Here is a 20,840-nt window from a genome sequence, read left to right as displayed (position 1 = left end):
TAGGGCTCTTATTTCTGAAACAAGGATCCTACCAGTTCCCCTCCACCATCTCGATGGGCATATGCATGGGTCAACACTACATATATCCTTTGTGCTGTGGAATTAACCTTGTTCCAACCCTATCAGAATTAGAATTTATTGTCAAGAAGATGTCACAAAATTAGTTGCTTTGCGGCACCATCACAAGTCAAAATTGCTATAAATTACATTTTTAAATAAATGAGGTAGTGTCTGTAATTCATTGTCCATTCAGAAATCTGATGGCAGAGAGGAAGAGCTGTTTCTGTGCATCTTCAAGTTCCTGGACTTGCTTCCTGATAGTAGCAGTGAGAAGGGAGAATGTCCTGGGTGGTAAGGGTCCTTGTGGATCAAGGCTGCTTTCTTGACATTGCCTCTTGCAGCTGTCCTTAATGGGATGATGGCTGGCTGAGTTCACAATTCTCTGTAGTCTTTTCATGTCCTGTGCATTGGTATGCCAATAACCAGTTAGAATACTCTCCACAGTACACCTGTGGAAATTAGCAAGTGTCTTTGGTGATATACCAAACCTCCTCAAACTCCTAATGAAATATACCCACTGGTGAGCCTTCTTTGTGATTGCATCAACATGGAGGCCCCAGGACAGACCTTCAGAGATGTTGACACCCAGGAATTTGAAGTTCTTAACCCTTTCCACTGCTGACTTCTCGATGAGGATTGGTTTGTTCTCCTGAAGTCCACAATCAGTTCCTTACTTTTGCCATCATTGAGTCCAAGTTGTTGTTGTGAAACCACTCAACCAACTGATCTATCTCCCTCCTTTATGCTTCCTCATTGTCATCTGTGATTCTGCCAATGACCATGGTGTCATCAGCAAATTTGTGGATGGCACTTGAATTGTGCTTAGCCACATAGTCATGGGTGTAGTGGGCTAAGCACGCATACTTGAGGTGCGCCTGTGTTGATTGTCAGTGAGGGAGAGAAGACGTTGTTTCCAATTCGTACTGATGAGGAAGTCAAGGATCCAGTTGCAGAGGGAGAAATGTAAAGGTAAAGGTTTCATTATTGTCATGTAATACTACATTTTAGAATGTAACATACATGAAATTCATTAACTTTGGTCTACAAAAAGGCAAACAGAGTCACCACTTTGTCCAGACCCCTCACAGAAACCCACAGCATCTGATGTTCCCAGGCAGAATCCCCTCCAAATACTAACCAGTCCTTCTGAGATCTGACTGCCTAAGAACACCAGGTGCCGCAGAGTGCAGACCAGGTACAGAGACCCAGGTTTTTAAGCTTGTGCTGACCAGTACTCTGGGTATGATGCTGTCGAAAGCTGAGCTGTAGCTGATGATAAGTAGCCTGCTGTACTCATTGCCGTTGTCTAGGTGATCCAGGGCTGAGTGGAGAGCCAGTGAGATTGCATCTGCTGTGAAGTGATTGCGGAAGTAGGCAAATTGCAGTGGGTCCAGGTCTTCACTTAGGTACAAGATATGATCATGACCAGCCTCTCAAAGCATTTCATCACTGTCGATGTGAGTGCTACTGGGTGATAGTCATTGAGGCAGCTCCCTTTGCTCTTGGGTTCTAGTATGACTGATGCCCTTTTGAAGTAGGTGGGAAGCTCCAGCAATGAGAGATTGAAAATATCCGTGAACACCCCAGCTAATTGGTTAGCACAGATTTTCAGCACCCTGCCAAGAACGGCATCAGGGCCTGACATCTTGCGAGGTTCATCCGTTTTTTTAATTTTATTTTCCATTTGCATCAAAAACATACATTTTAGAATGTATTTTAGAATTTTTATCCATAACATTAAAATGATAAAAATTACGACACAAAAATAATACAATTTTTAAAAGTTTTCTCCCTCTCCAAAAAAGTAGGAAATAAAAAAAAAGCCTGTCTAATAAACCTATATATATTTAATTAATTAATTGCAGTTTACATAACAATCTTAAACCATAACTAATTACGGTGGGTTGGATGGGGGCATGGTGGATGCTGCAGGTAAAGTTGTAGCAATAAAATCCATTTAGGGTTTCAAAATCTTATCAAATTTTTCTAGTTGATTTTGTAAATTATACGTTATTCTCTCTAATGGTATACACTTTAATAATTCCATTCACCATCTATTCAACCACACAATATCACCAGATTTTCATATTACAGCTATAGATTTCTTTGCTATTGCTATTGGTACAATTAAAAACTTCTTTTGATAAATATCTAACTTTAACTGGGAAATATCTCCCAATAAAAATATTCTGGGATCCTTCAAAATTTGAATCTTCAAAACTCATCCCAATAAAATACTTATATCCTTCCAAAACTTATCTACCTTTTCACATTGCCAGACTGCATGCAAGAAATCTGAAACATTGATCAGAACAATTCAAATGAAGTGCATGCAATTTGTAAGGAGTATAATATAACTGATGTAAAAAATTAAATTGTACCATTTGATATCTAACATTAATTGTATTAGTTACACTTTCAAAGCATAATTTTGACCATATATCATCTTGAATCTGTATATTTAAATCTTTTTTCCCATCTGGATTTGGATTTGAATAAATCCTTTATCTGAATAGTCTCTTGTAATTTGATATACATATTAGTAATAAATCTTTCAATAAACATTTCTATTATTAGATATTCAAATGGACTTTGGTCTGGCATTTTACAATTCCTCCCTAATTTTCTTTTTAGATATGATTTAAGTTGATAATAAGAAAAAATAGTATTATGTGTTATATTATACTTATCTTTAAATTGATCAAAAGTTTAAAAAAAACACATTCCAAAACAATCCCAAATTTTTATTATTCCACAATTATACCAAACATCAAAATAACTATTATTAACCTTAAAAGGAATTAAAGGATTTTGGTTCAATATCATTTTAGCCAACTGATAATTCTTCATTCCCCTTTCTACATGTACTCCATTCCATACTTTGAGTATATGGTTCAAAATTGGTGTATCTGATTTTCCTTTTAATAATCCCTCATGCCATTTATATAAAATGTGTTTAGAATTACTTTCTCCTATTTTATTCATTTCAATTTGCACCCATGCAATCTTTTCATCGGTCTGATAACAAGAAGACAAAAATCTAAGTTGAGCCGCTTTATAATAATTTTTAAAATTAGGCAATCAAAGTCCCCCTTGGTAAAAATTCCATGTTTAATAAAATCTGTTTGATCCACATTAATCAATTTAGGTAAACATTTAGCTAATCTATTAGCTGTTAGTTTGGACAAAATTTTATAATCAGTATTCAATAGTGAAATTGGTCTATATGAAGATGGAAGCAAAGGGTCCTTCCCTTTTTTTTTGAATATCTGTAATTAACACAGTTTTAAACGACTCAGGTATGTCCCATAGATCTTCCATTTGATCTAACAACCCCATAAATATCAGAATTAATAACTCTTTAAATTCTTTATAAAACTCCAGAGAGAAACCATCCTCCCTTGGAGCCTTATTGTTTGGTAAAGCCATCAATATATCATATAATTCTGTAATTGTAAATGGATTTGTTAATTCTGTCTTCTCTTCTATGCTTAACTGTGGTAAAGTAATTTTGGACAAATATTTGTCTATTTTATCTGCATCCTTCAAAGATTCCAATTTATATAATTTCTTATAAAATGTCATAAACACATCATTAATACTTTGTGTTTTATAAGTAAGATGGCCTGAATCTTCTTTTATAGCTATGATTGTTCTCGATACTTGTTCAGTCTTCAATTGCCATGCTAAAACTTTATGTGCTCTATCTCCCAATTCATAATATTTTTGTCGGGTTCATCTTATATCCCTCTCTACTCTATATGTTTATATTGTATTGTTTCAATTTCTTTAAATCCAACATTGTTCATCATTCCCTCGATTTTGTAATTCTTTTTCCATCTTTATTATTTCCTTTTCCAAAGAATTAACTTCAGACATATTTTTTTTAACCTTAGCCGTCCTCTTAAATAACCCTTCAAAGAATCCCATACTACAAACTTATTAGTTACAGAATGTTCATTTAGGTCAATAAAAAGTTTTATCAGTCACAAAAATCTTTTCATTTCAGCAATGCTGCATTAAACCTCCATCTATAACCTATATTTTGCTCCTCCTCCAGTAAAATTGACATAACTAAAGGTGAAAGGTCAGATAATATCGTCGTTTGGTATTCAATACTATGAACTCTTGTCTGGAGTTGAGAGGGTATTAAAAACATATCTGTATGGGAATATGTCTTATGCCTATAAGAATAAAATAAATAATCTCTAATTATCAGGATGCATCTTCCTCCAACTATCAACAAGTTTAATTTCATTCATAAAATTTTTCATATCCTTTGTCACCTTATTTTAACCATGATTCCTCCTGATCTATCGAACTTGGAAACAAAGATAAAATTAAAGTCTCCTCCCATAATTATTTTCCCTTTTGCATTAGCTAACTGCAAAAAAAAACATCTTGTATAAATTTTCCATCATCTACATTTGGTGCATATATATTCATCAAAGTCCAATATTCAGAATATATTTTGCAATTTATCATCACATACCTCCCTACTTTATCAGTCATTACATCCAATATTTCAATTAGTAAACTTTTGTTTATTAATATGACTACTCCTCTAGCTTTCGAATTAAATGAAGAAGAGAATACCTCTTCTACCCAGTCTCTCTTTAGTTTCAATGTTCTATTTCTGTTAAATGAGTTTCTTGTATAAAAGCTACATTCACTTTATTTTTTTATCATATAATTCAATAACCTTTTTCTCTTTGTCGGATTCTGAATTCCATTAATATTAATACCAATAAATGATATTTTCCCTGCCATTAGACATCAAAATTAAAACCTATATCCTTCCAGCATCCTCCTCCATCTTCCCATCCAACCCAACCCTCCCCATCTATAAGCTAAGAAACAAAAAAAAAGGTAAGAATGTAAGAAAAAAGAAGAAAGATAAGGAAAACCCCAGAGGCACGTGATGTTAAAGCCTGATCTGTATGGGATGCATTAGTGCCCACGATAATGTAGTGGTCACCATCATATTCCCCACTAACTTACTCAAAACATCATACCATTCCTTACTATAAGCTTATCAATAGATCTTTTAATCCATTAATCTTATCCAGTATATTAGATATAGGTTAAACCTTCCTCCCCTTTTAAACTCTCTCAAAACCCAATGTAATTTCAGTTACAACAAAACCTCTCAGTTATATAATAAATTCAAGTGTCTGCAACCATCTGCTGATCTTTAACAGGCAATGAATTGGCATATATCTTTGCTTCATTAGGCTCAGTAAAAAATCTATTCCTCTCTCCCTTGATGAATACTTTCAAAACAGCTCTATATCTCAAAACAAAGGCATAGCCTTTTTTCCACAATACATCTTTAACCAGATTAAACTAATTTCTCTTTTTCAGCAAATCAAAATTTATATCTGGATTTTAAAAAATCTTATTTCCATTATAAATCAAAGGTGATTGCCTTTAGCTTGTTTCGCTGCCAGCTCCAATATTTTCTCTCTTACTTCATATCGAAGAATCTGACAAGTTTTGGACGGGATCTTTGGTCAGTCTGAGGTTTAGGTCTCAATGCCCTATGGGTTCGTTCTATCTCCAATTCACCTTGAAATGCAGCCTGACCCAAAGATTCAGTGGATCTAGCACTGAAGAAATTTTTTTCAAGTCTTGACCCTCGTCCCCTTCTTTAAGTCCAACAATCTTCATATTATTCCATCAACTAAAATTTTACAAAATGTCTTTTTTTTTTACATGAACTGATTATGCTTTACAGTTACTTCTGCTTGTGCTTTCTTCATTTGAGGTTTCAGATTCTGAATCTCAAATTCGTTCCCTTTAATTTTCCCATCCACTATTTCAAATCTAATGTCCACCTGTTGTATTAATCTTTCCATCTTATCACCATTCTTCTTGACTTCATCAGTTAACACTTCCATGGATTGTCGAAAAAAAATCTAACATTTGCTTTAATTTACCAGAAGATAAAGAAGCTTCTGCACCTTTTTTTCTTGATTGTCGGTCATTCTTGTTCTTTCCTTTGCTTTTCCAGGTCTTCTTCTTGATCACTGGAGCTGTGGGTTTCTGGAATCTTTTTTAAAATTTTCTCCTTTTTGTGCTCTGCGCATGTGTGACACCTCGTGCATACATAGAGTCACTTCTTCACCCGATGTTGGTGGCCATTGTCAGGGGAGACCTTGTGCAGCTGTGTCCAAGGTCTCCCCGGCTTCTGGCCTCTCTCCTTTGAATGTTACCTTATGGACAGTTCCAGGATCCTTTCTTAAGCTAGGCCTCTCTTCCTTTTCTTGTTCCTTTTTTTTGCTCAGTTTCTTGTACAACAGTAAGTCCTTTATCCTTCTTTGGTGGCATTGTTGGTGTCTTCTATGCGTCTTCAGACAATTCTTTCATATATTTTATGTAACTTTTATAACCTTTTTTGTCACTTTTTCTCAAGTTTTTCGAGGAGAGCAAGGATTATCAGTCTAACCCCACATCATCATGTGGCATGCCCCCCCCCCACCCCCCAAGGGTTCACCCTTTTGAATGATGTTGTGATGTTAGCCTCAGAAACAGATATCACAGGGTCTTCAGCTTTTGCAGGGATTCTCATTGGAACAGTTGATTTCTCCTTTTCAAAGTGCTTGTGAAGCATCACAGCCATTTATGTCGTTCGGCTTCACATTGTAGGATGTCAAAAGTTGAAGTTGGAATATTAAATTTTAAGTTTAGACATACAGCACGATAACAGACCCTTCTGGCCCAAGAGCCCATGCCGCCCAATTACACCCAATTAACCTACAACCCCCGTACATTTTGAAGGGTGGGAGGAAACCGGAGCCCCTGGAGGAAATCCACGCAGACACAGGGAGAACGTACAACTCCTTACAGATTCGAACCTAGTCACTGGTGCTGTAAGAGCATGGCTCTAACTGCTATGTTACCCATAAAAGATATGTGTCAGAAGTGGAATTTTTTTATTGTTAGAAGCTTATGTGTAGTTATTTCCAAATTCTCCTCACTACAAAACCATGTCTGTTTTACAAATTAGTATATTTGAAGATTTTAGATTTTGCTGACAATACTGTATTTCCTAATCCCTCATCTATGAAATAAATGATTCTTGTTCTTAACAGATTTAATTTTAATTTCTCCAGAAGAATAACATGGAAGGAGCTGGTACTGGGAATATACATAAGAGCTCCCTGCCTCATTGCTTCAGTTCTCTTCACAATGGTAACAAAAATCTAAATGGATTGCCTCACAATCATTTTAAAAATACTTTGGACATCTATGAATTGCACTGTCTCAAAACACTTCACCATCGTATTGGAGTTTTTATTTTGCTTGTACTGCAGGGAACTGTGGCTACCATGTTAAGCTCAGCAAAGTGCTAGATGCTGCAATGGAGTCAAGGAACTGATGACATTTATTAATTGTTCTGCAATATTACTAACTTGTGAAGCTAAGATTTTTGTTGGAAATTCTGAAAGCCAGCTACGCTTTGCTTCATTGGTGTCCTCAATGGGAATCTTTTAAACACATCACCCAACTGTTTACGCAATGCCTTCCATTTCCATTTCCACAAAATTTTCTCCTGTCTCTTCTCCACTGTCACGACTGGTCCCATTCAGTCATCATTCTGCATAGGTGTCAGTCACCACTGGCCCCACCTCCCCCTCAACACATTCTCTGCTTCAGACAGGTAGCAGTCAGTGTTTGACGACTCCTACCTACTGTGGGAAGCCTCCCTCATTCAATTCTCAATGAAGGTCGTCGCCCAAAGCTCTGCTGATGTCTTTGCCCTGACCAACGCCAAGTCATGATTGAGACTATCATCAAGAAAGGAAACAAGGCTAAAGGCAGTAACTTCCCTGTTGTCTGCCCCAGGGAAGGAGCTGGAGTCCTCCACAACTGGCTCTGCCCAGTGTTCAGCGAGTTGTTCCCGATATTGCAGTGTTGATTCCATCCATCCAGAGGCACAATAGACCTGATCTTCACCATGCAGAAACTCAGGAACTGAATCATGGGCTTTGTTACTTTGACCTCGACAGTCTGGAGCACTGGACAGTGCCTACCTTCAGAAATTCATTCCCATTCACCGCTCATCCCCATGCTCCAATTCCTGATTAAATGGCTACTCAATTTTGAAATGATTGTCTTCGTTTCCAAATCCCTGCCTCACCTTGCCTCTCACTATCTATACCAGGAGTGGCCATACTGTGGCTCATGACAGATAATGTGCAGCTTGCAGAAATATGCTTGCTGAGACAGGAATCATATGAACTGATGCTCACAATGGTAGTTTTAGTGGGCGTGGCTGGTGATCGTGCGATTGTAGTGCTTGTAGCTGTGTTGTGGGCAGTGAAATTAACAGAGTGTTAGTGCGATCAGGGCCACCCGCCCTTCAGAACTCTTGACGCCTTGCACTTGGTATGTCTACTTTTTGATTATGAAACTAATACAAATTAGCTGTTTAAAAACTACATACATGATTAAATATTATTACATGCATACATTTCTTAATATTTATATAAAATATTTGTAACAAAATGTCCATGTTAGAGTAAAACCCCCGTGTATGTAATGTTTTTTCATGCCTTGCGGCTCTCAAACATTTAAAGTTTATTTTATGTGGATCTTACATTAAGCAAGTTTGGCCACCCCTGAACCATATGATAATCTCCAGCCGTCTAAACTTCTGAGCAGCCCACATTCCTCATAGTTTTTGCTCATTCCCATATTTCATTATTCCACTTTGGGCAGCCACTCTTTTAGCTATCCAGGCTCGAAGCCCTGAGAAACCTTTGTAAATCCCACCCCGCTATGACTCTTCCCTGGTTTAAAAAGCTCCTTAAAACCTAGACATAAATAATCATTTGTTCACCTGCCCTCGTGGTTTGCTGTCCAAAACTGTTTGGTAACATTTCCCCTGATGCACTTGGAACATAAAGCTAAATTTACACTGCTATCTTAATGCAAGTTCTTCCTGTTCTTTAACTTCCCCAGATTCTCACAAAGTATACTTTTCAACAGAGGTTATCAGAAGGCCAGAGAACTCTGCACACTGAGATGGGTGTGTTACTTGGCTGAGATCAGGATCTTCTGATGTTCCTTGGATCTGCAATGGAAAGAACTTGCTGAGGATGCTGCCTGCCTTTGAGGAAGTGGTAGTGAGCCGAGCTCTTCAATCCCGAGATAAAAGTGCACAGGAATGCCATGGCCTTTTGTGTCCCAGCATTACAAAGTGGGCTTCATCTCTCACCAAAGGTCAGGGAGCATCTTTTAGATTTGTAAAGAGTTCTTATTTACTCATTTCTAAGATGTGGCTGTAACTTGTAAGGTCACTATTTAATATTTGTTCCTAATTATCCTTAAGCTGACAACCTTCTATATTTCATGGGGCAAAGTAGCTAAACATGAATTGGATAAAACATGACTGTAACTGACCAATAGATGATGTAAATGTTTTCCAGTGGTGAAGTGCAATGCAGAGATATGAGTCATGTAGCAGGATGGCACAGAATGCCCCAAGCAATCCCTGATAACCACTGGGCATCTGATTACACTCATTCTACACACATCCCATTTTATTCTTCCCACATTTCCATCATCTTCATCCAGACTCTGCCACGCACCTACACACCAGCGAGTAGTTTAAAGTGGCCCATTAACTCACCAGTACATTTCTAAGGTGGGAGAGGAAACCAGGGCAAAGTGAAGAGACAGCAACAGAGCTGAAGAATGATCATAGGTGGCTTGCACCTCTGGGGCAGCAGAACTTTGACAACTTTGTCACCAAGCCAATGTGTTATTGCTACAAACAGTCCTTCCCTGCAGCAGAATTTCCTCTTTGGTAAAACCTATCACAAATAAGGTGATTCTTCACATCCACCTAATAACAACACTGGAGAACAAACACTTTCAAAAGGTTGGCTTCCTGAAAAAAAATGGGGGATTATGAAAGACAACTTCAAGCTGAACTCAAAGATAATTTCAGATTTGCTGTATTACATAGGACGTTGGAGAAACAGTAAATTAACGTTTATTGAATTTCGCATGTTTAACCACATGATGACGCTGACACATTGCATTAGTTCAACTGACCTAAAAATGTTTTACTGCTGATCATCAGGTACCTTTTTTTTTAGATATAACCTATTTTTGTGATTTCCTTTCATATTTTTAACAAGCTTCGAGCATTCAAAACCACGAAGTGCAACAAGTCATTGAAAATTCCTGCATTCGCACTTGGACGTCTTCCCCGCTGATCTTGGGGCAGTCAGTTAGGAACATGGTGAAAGGTTTCACCAGGACATTGCGACCATGGAAAGGTGGTATCAGGGCAACTAGAATCCATCAACGCTGGCCGACTATTGTTGGACACTAACACTGCGGGCATCAGATGCTGAGTACAAATATGATAATCAGTGGAAAAAGCATTTTTAGGTCAGTTGAACTAACGCAATGTGTCAACGTCATTATGCAGTTAAATGTGCTAAATTCAATAAAGCAATGCAGCAGCGGTGTGAACATTGAGATCTCTGACACTGATACATATCCTACTGAGCTACAGATGAGGAGGTAGGGAACACATCACATATCCAACCATGTTAAAGAAAAGAATGTGAAATCTGTTGCCTCATTTAGAAATCAAAACAGAATGGGGAATGAATACTTAATGAGAACACTAGAGCGAGAATAAATTCATATATAAATTTTTTAAGAAGCAATTGGCTCAGACCTTGTGTTTCTCTCTTGCATCTAACAAGTAGGAGCCTTACATTAAATACAATAGCGAAAACCTACCGGGGACAAACATTACCTAAGTTGATGGAAGGAGAAGGAAAGAAAAGAATGGACTCAGTAGAATTTCTGGTGTAATTTTGTTGAATGACAACATTGTCTGACTGGCTTAATGCAACCTAGATTGTATACCTAAAATGGATGAGAGGGGGGGGTGGGGGGGTGGTTTGGGAGGAAAGGGGGGGGGGGAGAAAAAGTCACTGTATATGTGTGAAAAGAAATAGTGTATATCATGGCTAATGTGATTTATGGTGTGAAAAATAAAAAAATTTAAAAAAATAAAAAAAAAAAAAAAAAAAAAAGATCTCCCATGCCTCAGATCCGTTCTCCAAAGCAGACCATTTTTTTGGGATTATTTTATTTTAATAGACTCGTCAAACAAACATTATAATCTCTTTTTAACATTCATGTAACATACAGAGTCTGCATTTGTACCCCCCCACCCTCGTACAACTGAAAGTACAGTCAATTAAATTACTTTGATAATAAAAAGAAAAATCTTTTCCTCCTGCCAGTTTATCTTACCTCCCCCTTCCTGCCACCAATAACCAAGCTATTAGCGCCAATCCCCCCACCAATTTTGAGACGTGCCCAATGCACCCATCTACCATTTGTACCTCCCTCCCTTTCTTTGAGCTCCCTGCATTTCCAAAGCAGATCATTGTATTTTTCTGCTCAAATAATGTAATTTGCATTACATTTTTAGTCATTGTTGAATCACTGTACAATTGAACACCTTAGTATTAAAGAAAGACAGGGTGTGACAATGTTTACATCAGTGTAAACAAACAAAAAAATCAGCAAGTCTTACCTCCAACAAGGAAGTAGGAGCCAGTGAACAGAAGCAAGTAAAGGGCGTTGGCCAGAGAGCTGATCAGTCCACCGATCCCCCCAAGCACCAGAAGAACCAGACTGAGGGGGAGCACAATGACAAACACCTTTTGCATAACTGAAGAGAGAGAGAAGAGAGGGGATCGGGTGTGGGGGTGGGGGGGGGGGGGTGTTTAGAGGGAGAGAGAAACAAGACACACATGCTGGTTAAAATGCTGCATGCCCAGTGATCTCAAAGCATGGATCAACTACCTCACAGAAGTGGAATGATAATTCTTCTTTCTTCTTTGGCTTGGCTTCGCGGACGAAGATTTATGGAGGGGTAAGAAATAGAAGAGCAGAAATAGGTATTCAGCCCATCGAGTCTGCCCACTATTCAATCACTTTCCCACTCAGCCTCACTGCCTGGCCTTCTCCCCATAACCTTTGATGCCCTGGCTAATCAACAACCTATCAATCTCTGTCTTAAATACACCTAATAACCTGGCCCCCACAACAGCCTATGGTAACAAATTCCACAGATTCACCACCCTCCACTGAAGAAATTCCTCTGCATTTCTGATCTAAGCGGATGCTCTTTAATCCTTAAGTTGTGCCCTCTTGTCCTAGACTCTCCCACCATGGCAAAGAATCTTTCTTCTACTTTGTCCATGCCTTTCAACATTCAAGTTGTTTCAATAAATATAGATCAAGGGCTCCTCATATGATAATCCTTTCATTCCTAGTGAACTTCCTTTGAACCATCTTCAACATTCTTAAATGAGGAGCCCAAAACTGCTGACAATACTCCAAAGTGAGGGCTCACCAGTGCCTTACAAAACTTCAACATCACATCCCTGTTCTCATGTACTATTTGCTCTTGAAATCAATGCTTGCATTGCATTTGCTTTCTTGACCACTGTCTCAACCTTCAGGGTATCCTGCACAAGGACTCCCAGATTCCCTTGCGTCTGGGTATTTTCAATTTTCTCCCCATTTGAAAAATAATCTGCTCGGTTTTTCTCTACCAAAGTGCATGACTGTACATTTTCCAACATTAAATTTCATTTACCACTTCTCTGCCCATTCTCCTAATCTGTCTGTTCTTCTGAGCCTCCATGTTTCCTCCACACTACCTGTTCCTCCACAGCTACCTTCAAATCATCTGCAAATTACAGCTGCTAAGTTTGGCACAGAAACAAAAGGGATGTGAAGTCTGTCTCTGATAGAGCTCAAGTGCTCTCATGAACTTATTATGTTTTGCTTCAGTTCATTATTCCTGCTTATTTTCTTCCTGATAGTCTTTAACACTGAGTGAGAGGTTGGCCCCGATCTGGAGGAGACCTTGTAACTGAAGAACGTATTTAGTAAATGTGTTAAGTGAAACTGATAGAATAATGTCAAAGGTTTGTGAAATTAAGAGATTGGTACAAAATAGAAAATTATTAATTTATGATTTTTAAATAATAGTGTTAAGGACAAAATGGCTCTTATTTCCAGATCTCAATCTAATATATCCCTTGTGTAAAACACTGTTCAAGAAAACCTCACCTCACTTTAAAGATCAAGATCCAATCTGTTTGTGTTGAAATGCTGCTCAATTATATTTGTGCAAGCATTCATATACAGTGTTGTTTACTGATTCAGCGTTGTTCGACTTTTGCATAGTTTATTGGTAATTTGTGACATTTCTGCTGCAAAGTATTAAAAGTTTGAATTTGTGGTGGATTAGTATGGTGTTGGTGCAGGAAGCTGAACGTCCCACATTACTGATCTGCAGCAGGTGAAAAAACAGATTATCAGGCGTTAAAGAAGAGAGATTTGCAAATAATGTCTGTCATCCTTCACCCCTCCCTGGTTCACCAATTCCTTACTGACCCCTGTCCAACCCCTCACACCCTGGCCATCTCCCCTCTGCCTTGATGAAAGGTTCCGATCCAAAACATCAACCACTTTCTTTCACTTAGTGATGGTGCTCAACCTGCTGTTCCTTCAGCAGGTTGATTTTGCTCCAGATTAAATTAAATGCTATTCATTCAAGCATGTTAAATGGGAAAAGCTCCAACCATAATTTCTATCGGGATTTTTTGAAATATAATGGATGGAAAAGAGGAAATTACGTTAATCCTTTGATGGATAAATTTCATCAGACACAGGATGCTAAAGCTGGCTGAAGTTAATTAACTCATTGGGTTAAAGAGCTTGCGCTGGTAACAAATCAGAATGGAACCCTTAACTTGATTAGTGATTGGCGCATGCACCTAATTTATCTTTGCCTCATAAACATTGTCAGAACATGTAAGTGGAAATAAAATCTTTTACTCCAGGTCTCACGTTATTTACAATTACTTTTTTGAACAGGAACTGTGCTGATGACAGACAAGAATATCCTAAAATGTTGCAAATCATTTGATGTTTTGCCGCACTGTCTTCTCGCAGCTGTTTTAGTGAAGCCTCAGCCCCTCTTTCATCTCAGAACAATCTGAGAAGTGAAGGTAGTCTGTGCCCACAGAGCAAGCTCTTTGAAAGGGCTTGGAGGTGTATTTAGAACATGAGTAGTCCCTTCAGTAGTGAGTTCAAAGAAAAGAGGTTGAGTGCAAATCACTCATCATTAAACATCCTCTCAGAAGGTATTAGCAAGACAAATTCTACCTCTACTTTGGTGCATTTCAGGAACAAGATATGGACAGAAAATTGCTTGTGAAATTTCCCAATATTATTTATGAATCGAACATATAATAGTGATCTAATAATTTCTAGAAAGTTTGGAACATCTAATTTGGGATCAAATGTCGATCTGAGAATGAGTGGTCTTACAAAATCTCAAAGAAGTGCTAATTACACTGTACAGTGTTTTTCAATTTAAATAAAAACCAAATAAACTGCAAAAGTTGACAATCTAAAATAAAAACAAAAAGCTGCTGGAAATATTCCCAATAAACATTAATTCTTCCCATGGATGCTACCTGACCTGCTGAATGGTTCTAGACATTTCTGTTCGACTTTATTTGTTTGGTAAGAGCATTGCTCTGCATTGACAGCTTATTTTTATCCAATGCTTTTCTCTCAAGGGCAAACATCAGCTGATGCTCTCTGAAATGTTCTAAAAGATTTAAGTGAAATGATCATTGAATTGAGTCCACGGCCACCCTTTGGGTTTGGTGAACCATGAGACAGCAGAGGCTGAAATCTGGAGCAAAAACAACCTGCTGAAGGAACAGCAGATTGAACACCATCACTAAGTGAAAGCAAGTGGTTGATGTTTTGGATCGGAACCTTTCATCAAGACAGTGAGTGCAGAGGGGAGATGGCCAGGGTGTGAGGGGTTGGACAGGGGTCAGTAAGGAATTGGTGAACCAGGGAGGGGTGAAGGATGACAGACAGATGGAGACGGTGAGGGGTGGCATTGGGTGACAGCCAGTTGATTGGCAGGTGCCACACAAAGGGAGAGAGAGGCAAGAGAAGATAAATGGGGTCAGATGGAGGAAGGTGCCTCACACAGCGTCAAGCTAGGTCTGGCTCCTGATTGGTGCACTGAGGTGTCTTGGTTTAACCAGACATTTGGCATTAAAATCATCAGATATTTTTTGGAATATCATTCACTAAGAAGGTATAATCAAGGGCATCAGAAGTTGCAGACGCAACTGGAGGAAGAGGGAGACATTCAATCCTTGCAGATTATCATGGTTTTATGACTTAGCATATACCTTTTCCCATTATTTATTATCTTTGAAATACCCCCTAGAGCAATGTATCAGGGTAACAACAGCGAAAGCTGCGTGACCTGGTCAATAATGGCTCATTGTGGGATCTACTATATTATTATACATTTTTTTTAATTGGTAGAAATATATAAGTCTGGCCCACATCAAGGTCTGAAGGGCCGGTAGTGTTCATTAACATCGGTGTTGGAAGATTTGACACCACTCTGATTCCCCACCCCCCACCGTCCCAAGCACTCTGCATTCCAGGAGTGCTTTCCTCGGTAATCACCCTCTCGATTCTACATGGTATTTTGCGGACGTAAAATGGCCATTTAACCTTCGAAAAAGAAAAATTGCACAAGCTGGAACCCTATTAAAAAAAAACCCAGGAAATCCTCAGAGGGGCAGGCAGCATTTAAAAAAATGGTCATCGACCAGAAGCATGAACCTTTTCTCTCCCCATGGGGGCCTGAACTATTGAATATTTCTTTATTTAACTTGATGGTCTACATTTCCCAATAAAACCTGAATTTCTGCAATTTTGTAATCTAAACCTTGGCATTCAGAGTTCGTTTTGGTTCATCTCAGCTCAACCCTGTTCAATAAGCACAGAGAGGTAGAACACAAAATAATGCTCACTGACCTTCAAACCATTATTTTAGCACCAGTTTACACCCTAACCTGTTTTATCTGTCTTCAGATTTTTACCATTCAACTGCACACTGGAGGCAACTTACAGTGGTCAATTAACCCATCAACTTGTGTGCTTTGGGACCCTATATTGGAGTCCATCTGAACAAACCGGAAATTAAATAGAAAGTCTCACAGAATAGATGTAACGATGAATGAGTTTTCATTAAAAAAAAACATCTCTGACTCACTGATGCCCTCCAGAAATGGAGACCTGCCATCCATAGCGGACTGGCCAGTGAGTCTTGCTGCAGACACGCAATAATTGGTTATCTATTAAATTCTCTCTGAAATATCACAGAAGACATTCAGACCATTTTAATGATGAATGTGAGTTGGCCCATGACCCAGGAATGAATGAAATAAAAACAATCTGACAGAAGATAGTAGGACACACGGGTACTTACACAATAGGTGTTGCTGAGATTCAGGCACATTCTTAATATCTTCACCAAAAGGGTCTATTAAAGCAATGCACGCATTTTTACCTGAAAAGAATTGATAGACTATTTCACACAGCCAACCCAATTTTTTTAATATAAATAATTGTTCAAAGGAGAGAATGTAGTCCACATTCAGACTTTTTTATGCACATTCACCAATGCAATACTTATGTCCATTTTGCAAAACATAAGATATGAGGATTGACAGCACTTTCCCAGAAAGTTTTGCATGCTGGAGGTATAAGTTGAAATTTTTAGCATTGGGATTTCTCACCCTGTCACTATTCCTTGGCATATGTAGGACATTTTTATTTTAAATACATTTTTATTCTCTAAAAGTTGGAATCATGGAGAACTCAGTGACGGTCAAAAGAAATAACACACACACACAATTATTATCCATGTGATCAATTAGGGTTAAATACTATGAGGAGTTGTCTTGCTCAAAATTTGCTTTTAATGTTCCGCCTCATAAATCTTGCCAATAAAAATTGTTGTTTTCCACCATGAGGCAAATTCACCTTTGAAATAAATTTAATCATGAAATACTTAATCTCATAAACCTCCAGAAAATGAATGCTGTGTCTAACACAATCTCACTCAAATAAGGACATCCAAATAGCAAAGGAAAGCATGTGACAAATCGACATATTTGTATACATTGACACATACACTTTTTTTTAATCATCCAGATATTGTGGGGATAATAAATGGAACCCGGACAAACGAATGTATCTATTTCTTGGCCAATTTTCTCCCTTCCCTCTCTATTCCTGACTCTTTGTTGAGGAAATTCTTCAGGAACCTCTGAAAATAGAATGGAAATTTGACATTTGTAGTAACGACACCTAGGTGATTCACACAGTCGGATGTCCAGACATGCATATTCTTCCAGCACGAGTCATTTAATGTGGATCAAAACCAGGAAATCAGGTTTGTTCACCATCCTCAATGTACCTGAAACCAATTGTGGCAAGTTTACATCGACCAACCTTAATTAATCTATCACCAGACTAACTACTGAAATTGAAATGAGGGTACAGTTAAAAACAGAATCAGGTTTATTGTCACGAACATGATATTTATTGTTTTGCAGTAGCAGTATTGTACATTAAAGGTGTAAAAATTGCTCTAAATTAGAGTTCCGTAAATAAACTATTCAAAAATAAATAAATTAGAGCAAAAGAAGAGAAAAAAGTGAGGTAGTGTCTGTGGTTCATGGTCCATTCAAAAATCTCATGCAGAGAGGAAGAGGTTTTTATAAAGTTGCGTGTTCATCTTCAGGCTCCTGTACCTCCTTCCTGATGCTAGCAGTGAGAAGAGAGCATGGTCAGGGTGGTGTGCGTCCTTGATGATGGAGGCTACTTACTTGAGCCTCCACCTCTTAGAGATGTCCATAATGGAGTGAAGGCTAATGCCCCTGATGGTGTTGGCCAAGTTCACAACTCTCTGTCATCTTTTACTATCAAAACCAGACAGTGATGCAACCAGTCAGAATGCTCTCAATGGTACACCTGTAGAAATTTGCAAGAGTCTTTAGTTACATACCAAATCTCCTCAAGCTACAAACGAAGTATAGCCGCTAGCGAGCCTTCTTCATGATTGCATCAACATGATAGTCCCAGAATAGATCTTCAGAGATGTTGACACCCAGGAATTTGAAGTTCTTTACCTTCTCCACCGTTGACCCCTTGATGATGATTGGTTTGTGTTCTCCTGATTTCCCCTTCCTGAAGTCCATAATCATTTCCTAGTTTGGCTAAAGTTGAGTGCAAGGTTCTTGTTGTGACACCATTCAACTGGCTGATCTATGTAACTCTTGAAAGCCTCCTCATTGTCTTCTGTGATTCTCCAGACAACAGTAGAGTCATTGGCAAATTTGTAGATGGCATTTGAATTGTGCCTGGCCACACAATCATGGGCGTAGAGAGAGTAGAGCAGTGGCTAAGCACCCATCCTTGAGGTACGCCTGTGATAATTGTCAGTGAGGAGGAGACGTTGTTACCGATCCTCACTGACTGTCTTCCAATGAGAAAGTCAAGGATCCAGTTGCAGAGGGAGGTGCAGAGGCCCAGGTTTTGAAGCTTGCTGACCAGTACTGTGGGATGAAGCTGTACTGTAATCGATGAAAAGCAGCCTGATGTACATGATGTAGTCATAGAACTATAAAGCATGAATCCAAGCCATCAACCCCAGCAATTCCATGCCAGCCATCAAGCACCCATTTACACCAATTCATTTATTCTCCCCACATTTCAATCATCTCCCTCCAGATTCTACCACTCACCTCCACACCTGGACCAATTTAAGCAGTCGGTTAACCTACTGACACACTCATTTTTGGGATGTGGGGTGAATCTGGAGTACCCTCTGAGGGAATCTACAAGGTCACAGGGAGAATATGCAGTCTCCATGCAGACAGCACTGGAGGCTGAGAGGTGACCAGATGGAGGTTAACAAAGTAATAATCACAGGAAAAGGCCATCTGGCCCATCTAGCCTGCTCTCTCATTTAATAAAAACATACAGAAATGCTGGAGAATTTCATCCTGTCTCACAATGTCAATAGGAGGTAAAGATATATGTGGTGTTCAGAAAGAAACAAGTCAGTGAATTCTTAATTTGTTTGTAAGCTGTGGTAAATCAGTGCTGTTAGTCTCATTCCCGTGGGAAGAAGCTGTTTCTCAGCCTGGTGATTCTGGCTCTGCTACTCCTGTATCTCTTTCCTAACACTGTGATGCAGGCCGGCCAGGACACTCTCGATAGAAGACTATTGACAGGATGGGGGTTGCTAGCCTTGCCCGCCTCAATCATCTCAGGAAGAGTTGTCACTGTTGTGTCTTCCTGACAAGTGAAGAGAGATGTGTGTCCAGGATAGGTTATTTTTTTAAGTGGACTCCTCGGAACTTGGAGCTCTCTACTCTCTCCACTACTGTAGTGGAGGGCGGCTGTTCCTGGTCCTCCTGACGTCCACAATCATCTCCTTTGTACTGTCCACATTGAGACTCAGGTTGTCATTTCACAAGGTGTATCATTTCCATATTAAGATGTCATTTTAGTTCTGAGGATTTTGCACACTTTGTCTCTGCAAACGTTCCTGCTAACTTTGTACATTTTGTTTGATCTTCCTTTTTAAATAAGCACATTTATTTGAGTGAAATTCTGACATTGGTGGATTCATATAAAAGAGCCCCAATTTCAAAATTTCCGAGGAAGTGTCCAATAAACTCCAGAGTCAAAGCCAACATTCAGGATGAATGTTTAACAAGCAGCAGTAATCCTTCTAAAATGAGAAATTGGCATCACTGCATATTTTCTCTCACGTAAGAGACAAAGGGCCAATATCTTTATGGACAGTGTGGGAGACAGGAGTCCTGTGGGTGTAGGGGCAGTGGGGGAGATGGAGATACCCATCCACTTTGAGCATCTCTTATCCCAGTTACGGCTGTGTCAGTGGGTTTCATTTTGACCTCATCATTACCCATCTCGATACCCAGGGAATGCCTGAGAAGAGGAAAGCAGATTCCTCAACTATTGTAGGTTTCAGCTTCAATTGATACTTGAAAATTACAAACACAAGAGACTGCAGATGCTCAAATCTGGAGATAAAAAAAACCTAGAAAAACTCCTATTCTTCCTGGGTAGTCTACAGCCCACAGCAGGAACAATTAATTCTCCCATTTCTTGCAACCTGCATCCCTCTGTTCTTTTCTCTCTCCTTGTGTTCCACCCAGGACCTCTCTCACCCATCCCCCCTTCTTTCCAAACCCAATTCTCTCCCCTAGCCTCATGTTACCCAGTTTCTTTCCTCTCCCCCCCCCCCATCTTGTTTCATCCACCTCTCACCCACACACTCATCGCACTGGCTCCCTTATCCCCTCGTTCTCCTGTCTGGTTCCACTCATCACCTTCCTGTCATTAGATTCCTCAATCTACAGCCCTTTGCCTCCATGCCACTATCTCCACCCCTCCCTCCCCCACTTGCCTCTATCCCCCCCAACACCCCTGCTCACCAGATTCCACCTATCACTCCCCAGCTCCTGCCTCACCCCTTCCTCTCTCACCCTTTTATACCAGGTACTTTCCCCAAATGCTGACCATCTTGCTGCTTCCACAGATGCTGCCTGACCTGCTGAGTTTCTCCAACAGCTCTTTTTTTGGTTGAAAATTATTGAAATCTGCTCCTTGAATTTCTCATATTGTCAGCCTCTGGTGTCCTCACTCACAGATGCTCTTGAATTCATAGTTTTGATTAGGCACTAAGCTTTCTTGCTTATTTACGGTTACAACTGTTAAGTGTTAAAACCTCCAACTGATTCACTGATTCATTTTAGGGAAGGAAACGTATTTTAACCTACAGATGAATCATT

At 39.1% G+C, this 20,840-nt stretch overlaps 1 protein-coding gene across 1 annotated transcript in view; it reads right to left on the bottom strand.

Moving 5' to 3' along the window:
* LOC138756623 (transmembrane protein 235-like) overlaps positions 1-20,840 on the bottom strand; it is a 31,655-nt gene that overhangs the window by 3,018 nt on the left and 7,797 nt on the right. Inside the window, exons 2-3 of the mRNA XM_069923032.1 lie at positions 16,436-16,516; positions 11,636-11,773 (exon numbers count right to left, since the gene is read on the bottom strand). Of these exons, the coding sequence (XP_069779133.1) occupies positions 11,636-11,773; positions 16,436-16,516 (219 nt within the window). The remainder of the gene's footprint in view (positions 1-11,635; positions 11,774-16,435; positions 16,517-20,840) is intronic.

The sequence above is a fragment of the Narcine bancroftii genome, chromosome 3 (assembly GCF_036971445.1).
Source record: "Narcine bancroftii isolate sNarBan1 chromosome 3, sNarBan1.hap1, whole genome shotgun sequence".
In the NCBI taxonomy this organism is placed as follows: Eukaryota; Metazoa; Chordata; class Chondrichthyes; order Torpediniformes; family Narcinidae; genus Narcine; species Narcine bancroftii.
This window is presented reverse-complemented; position numbering and strand designations above follow the sequence as displayed.